General features: G+C 43.4%; 1 protein-coding gene across 1 annotated transcript in view; it reads left to right on the top strand.

Annotated features, from left to right (window-relative positions):
* Positions 1-3,711: 3,711 nt before the first annotated feature.
* Positions 3,712-6,000, top strand: part of LOC124623034 (A disintegrin and metalloproteinase with thrombospondin motifs 14-like) — an 81,341-nt gene continuing 79,052 nt past the window's right edge. Inside the window, exon 1 of the mRNA XM_047148826.1 lies at positions 3,712-3,876. Coding sequence (XP_047004782.1) covers positions 3,712-3,876 — 165 coding nt within the window. The remainder of the gene's footprint in view (positions 3,877-6,000) is intronic.

The raw sequence follows: 6,000 nt of genomic DNA, 5'->3' as shown, positions 1-6,000 counted from the left end.
ACATCACACACGTCGGTGCCCGAGGCAGGATTCGAACCTGCGACCGTAGCAGCAGCACAGTTCCGAACTGAAGCGCCTAGAACCGCTCGGTCACAGCGGCCGGACCTGCATCAAGAAAAAGCAATTAGTACACAGTTAAATGGGGGGGGGAGGGGGGTGATGGGATATTCTAGAAGTATCCACAAATGTCAAGAATCATTGTACTGGAGTGGCCTGTAACTGTATTGTATATACCGTATGTGTTCTCTCCGCGCTCTTGTATGTGCAAGTGCTGAATAAACGTTCGTTAAGTGAAGTTAGTGTTCGTCATTCATCTAATTAAACCTTCTTCTACGTGACAAAATATACAAGTGATTCACGAAGATATGCAAATATTTTAATATGTTATTCTACAAACATGGTAAGCAAATGTTTAGTTATGGAGTTCCGGTAAATAAAAGGTTTTGCCTCAAATTTAGCGTCTTCGCTAATATGAAGCCATCGCAAAACTGGACATGGTTAAAGTGTAGCACGATTTCTATTTTCTTGTTATTGATCTGGTGAATCTAATAAAACATATCCCAGGCGTGTATCTGCAGTAGCTCTCCAGAACATCCAAAGAAGCAAAGATTATTATAGAAGTAAATTTGTTTACTTTCCATGAAGAATGCAGAAGCGTTTATGAATTTGTTGGCAATCATTAATGAGTTGTCAGTCCTTTCCTAACCTTGAAACGAGTTAGTTTTCTGTATTGTTCAGTGAAAGAATATAATAACAACAGTGTATTTAAGTGAAACCACATAATAACTGTTGTAGTTTGTAGATTATTTATGAAATAGAAATGCCTTTCAAATTACGACAGAGAAATACGCCGATATGGGGTTTATTTATGGCAAATGTGGTGGTAGTACTACGGCTGCAGTTAACAATATCGCGTACGCTATCCAACTCTCAGGATTCTGAATGCACGAAGCATTGGCGGAGTATTTCGAATGTTACGGGAGACAGGTTTTCTACCTAGCGTTCATGATCAGTACGAGCACTCGATACGTGAAGACGATGCTGAGGATATTATGGATGCTGTTCAACGTAGCACGGGTACCGGTGCATGACGTATCTCTCAACGATTGAGGGATTTCACTATCTAAGGTATGGCGTACGCTGAAGTACAATAATCTGTATCCTTGTCATAAACAAAAAGTGCATCATTTACAACCGGGAGATCCTGCCTTCAGTTGTAATTGTGCAACTAGTTAAATACTAATTGACGGCTACACAAATACATTTTATTTACTGATGAGGCACAGTTTACTCGAGGTGGTATAAACAATTTACATAACGAGCACGTATGGTCTGAAGCAAACCCACATGCAACAGTGAAACGCAATTTCCAGCAGCGATTTAGCATAAATGTACGGTGTGGTATAATCAGCACACACTTTAGTGGACCATTCATTTTCCTAGGACGTCTAACTGGCGAGACGTACTTACAATTCCTTCAAGAAGAAATTCCGCGCTTGCTCTAAGATGTTCCACTTGCTACGTGATTGCAAATGTATTTTCAACATGATGGCGCACCTCCACATTTCACCATCAACGCCGTTACCACACATTTCAATGAACATTTTCACCAGAAATGATCGGTCGTGGTGCTACACGTCTGTGGCCACCCAGATCGCTCGATTTAACACCAATGGATCTTTGCGCATGGAGATGGACGAAAGACATAGTTTATGACGACAAAGTCAATGCACGTGAGGCGTTACTTGCTCGCATTATGAATGCAATAGACGAAATTAAGGACAACGCTGTGAAACTGAAACGAGCAACAAAATCTGTTCATACATGTGCAGCTACATGCATTTAACTCGGTAGAGACATTTTTGAACATTTATTGTGAACGTGTTGTGAAATTGTATGTACACTGTACGACTTCCTTCACACTGAGCTTTTTTTTCGGTTTAACATGAATTTACGTGCGCTATCCTTCTCCTAACTCCGTCCTTACATACCTTTGAAGGACCAATGGTACCGACCGGCCGCCGTGTCATCCTCAGCCCACAGGCGTCACTGGATGCGGATGTGGAGGGCATGTGGTCAGCACACCGCTCTCCCGGCCGTATGTCGGTTTACGACACCGGAGCCGCTACTTCTCAATCAAGTAGATGTGCTATAGTATTAATAAAAGCAGATTATCTGACACATTCATACAGTTTCAGTTAACGTTACTACCATCATTTTCCCAAAATTAAATTCTCTGCAACTTCTGTTGAAATCTTTGCGCAATTGTCTGGAATTTAAAAAACAAATTGGGCCAAGTAGTTAATAAATTAAAAAGTTTACTAAAATACGTCTTTGCTTCTCTGGATGTACTGGAAAACAGCAGCAGATACACGTCTGGAACATGTTTTATTAGATTCACCAGATCGATAACAACAAAACAAATGGAAATCGTGCTTCACTTTAAGCTCGTACAGTTTTGCGATGGCTTCATATTAACGAAGTTGCTAAATTTCAGGCAAAATGTTTTATTAGCGGTGACTCCGTAACTAAGCGGACCTGTGCCTGTTGTTGTTGTTGTGGTCTTCAGTCCTGAGACTGGTTTGATGCAGCTCTCCATGCTACTCTATCCTGTGCAAGCTTCTTCATCTCCCAGTACCTACTGCAACCGACATCCTTCTGAATCTGCTTACTGTATTCATCTCTTGGCCTCCTTCTACGATTTTTACCCTCTACGCTGCCTTCCAACGCTAAATTTGTGATCACTTGATGCCTCAGGACATGTCCTACCAACCGATCCCTTCTTCTGGTCAAGTTGTGCCACAAACTTCTCTTCTCCCCAATCCTATTCAATACTTCCTCATTAGTTATGTGATCTACCCATCTAATCTTCAGCATTCTTCTGTAGCACCACATTTCAAAAGCTCCTATTCTCCTCTTGTCCAAACTATTTATTGTCCATGTTTCACTTCCATACATGGCTACACTCCATACAAACACTTTCAGAAACGACTTCCTCAAACTTAAATCTATACTCGATGTTAACAAATTTCTCTTCTTCAGAAACGCTTTCCTTGCCATTGCCAGTCTACATTTTATATCCTCTCTACTTCGACCATCATCAGTTATTTTGCTCCCCAAATAGCAAAACTCCTTTACTACTATAAGTGTCTCATTTCCTAATCTAATGCCCTCAGCATCACCCGACTTAATTCGACTACACTCCATTATCCTCGTTTTGCTTTTGTTGACGTGCATCTTATATCTTCCTGTCAAGACACAGTCCATTCCGTTCAACTGCTCTTCCAAGTCCTTTGCTGTCTCTGACAGAATTATAATGTCATCGGCGAACCTCAAAGAGTTTATTTCTTCTCCGTGGATTTTAATACCTACTCCGATTTTTTTCTTTTGTTTCCTTTACTGCTTGCTCAATATACAACGTCGATAGCAGGCAAAAATCGTCGACATCCTCAACTCTCGGGGTGGATTAACAGTTTGTGTACATAAACTTTGCACGGAACGCTCCGAACGCGAGCACTACTTGCAAATTGACAATTTTTTTCTTTTTTTAGTGTTCATCGTGTACACTGTTCGTCCACTTTTTAGTTAACTTTTTTGACAAGTTAATGATGTCCTAGACAGTATGCCTAGTTTGTGCAAAATGTCATAGTTCCGACAGCCGCAGAGAGCATCCGGCGATTGAGGCCTGCAGCCGTTTCCGCAGGTCGGCAGATGCGTGAGCCGGCCGACTTGGAGTTGGTGGTTCCGCGGCTGGTGCACGCGGACGGCAGCTTCCGCTCGTTCCGCCTGGCGCAGTTCTACGAGCGGCCGGTGGGCGGCAGTACTGGCGCCGAAGCTGCCCGTCACCACAGGAGCCCTGACCCTGGCCCGGAGGAGGTTCGCCACGCTTTTTCTCCTCGCTCATCTCTGCACTAATATAATTAGCGAGGCGGTCGTAAATGAAATCGCTCTGTTACCCTTTACGACCTGCCGCCAAAGAGCCGATGACCTCAATCGCAGTAAATGCGTAATCTTTATTTCTTCAACCTAATAGTTTTCTGAACTAAAAGATAACATTTGTATGGAAGAAAGCAGTGCAAGTTTTTTTTTTCTTTTTTAAAATATTCCCTCCTAATAACGTTTAATTCATTATACACAGTCCGAAGAGCACTATGACCATTGACATCCACGTGGTGAGTAAGACTTAACGTCTCATCTGACTGCCAGTAAAAAAGATTAGTGTGTTAAACATGAAGTGGTCGACGGAAGAAAGAACTAATCCTCAATTTAAAAGGGACTTGTCTGATAACGGTATCTGTTGTGTCTTCCAGCGCACCACATGCAGGTAACAAATGGTACCATTTGAACTGCTAGAAACCGCTGTCTCCGGTACTACAATACTGGCCAGTAAATTGCTACACCACGAAGATGACGTGCTACAGACGCGAAATTTAACCGACAGGAAGAAGACGCTGTGATATGCAAATGATTATCTTTTCAGAGCATTCACACAAGCTTGGCGCCGGCGGCGACACCTACAACGTGCTGACATGAGGAAAGTTTGCAATCGATTTCTCATACACAAACAGCAGTTGACCGGCGTTGTTGTGATGCCTCGTGTAAGGAGGAGAAATGCGTACCATCACGTTTCCGACTTTGATAAAGGTCGGATTGTAGCCTGTCGCGATTGCGGTTTATCGTATCGCGAGATTGCTGCTCGCGTTGGTCGAGATCCAATGACTGTTAGCAGAATATGGAATAGGTGGGTTCAGGAGGGTAATACGGAAAGCCGTGCTGGATCCCAACGGCCTAGTATCACTAGCAGTCGAGATGACAGGCATCTTATCCGCATGGCTGTAACGGATCGTGCAGCCACGTCTCGATCCCTTGGTCAACAGATGGGGGCGTTTGCAAGACAACAACCATCTCCACGAACAGTTCGACGACGTTTGCAGCAGCATGGACTATCAGCTCGGAGACCATGGTTGCGATTACCCTTGACGCTGCATCACAGACAGGAGCGCCCCCGATGGTGTACTCAACGACGAACCTGGGTGCACGAATGGCAAAACGTCACTTTTTTCGGATGAATCCAGGTTCTGTTTACAGCATCATGATGGTCGCATCCGTGTTTGGCGACATCGCGGTGAACCCACATTGGAAGCGTGTATTCGTCACTTTGAACAGTGGACGTTACATTTCAGATGTGTTACGACCCGTGGCTCTACCCTTCATTTGATCCCTGCTAAACTCTACATTTCAGCAGGATAATGCACGACTGCATGTTGCAGGTTCTGTACGGACCTTTCTGGATACAGAAAACGTTCGACTGCTGCCCTGGCTACCACATTCTCCAGATCTCTCACAATTGAAAACGTCTGGTCAATGGTGGCCGACCAACTGGCTCGTCACAATACGCCAGTCACTACTCTTGATGAACTGTGGTATCGTGTTGAAGCTGCATGGGCAGCTGTACCTGTGCACACCATCCAAGCTCTGTTTGACTCAATGCCCAGGAGTATCAAGGCCGTTTTTACGCACAGAGGTGGTTGTTCTGGGTACCGATTTCTCAGGATGTATGCACCCAAATTGCGTGAAAATGTAATCACATGTCAGTTCTAGTATAATATATTTGTCCAATGAATACCCGTCTATCATCTGCATTTCTTCTTGGTGTGGCAATTTTAATGGCCGGTAGTGTATATAGGGCGTCCCACGAATAATGATCAGTGTTAAGAGATATGACAGAAACGATCATTCGAAACAAAAAAGTGTAGTAAAAGTAAGGTCTAAAACACATACTTTACGTGCTATGAGTACCTGTTCAGGAGAAGAAATGTGTTTCACAATAGCGAAGATAAACAAGTGTTCATAACTCTTCAGGTATCCACTTTGGAACCCTTGCTCACTAGACTATTTTTTTATTGTTTTCGCCCATACTACCTCATCCCAAAATATGGAAAGTGAGCTTGCATTAGAAGAGATTTGTTTCACAACATCGAAGATGAAGACAGCAATTAA

The sequence above is a fragment of the Schistocerca americana genome, chromosome 7, assembly GCF_021461395.2.
Source record: "Schistocerca americana isolate TAMUIC-IGC-003095 chromosome 7, iqSchAmer2.1, whole genome shotgun sequence".
NCBI lineage: Eukaryota > Metazoa > Arthropoda > Insecta > Orthoptera > Acrididae > Schistocerca > Schistocerca americana.
The sequence above is the reverse complement of the archived record's forward strand: the minus strand, read 5'-3'. Positions and strand labels throughout refer to the sequence as shown.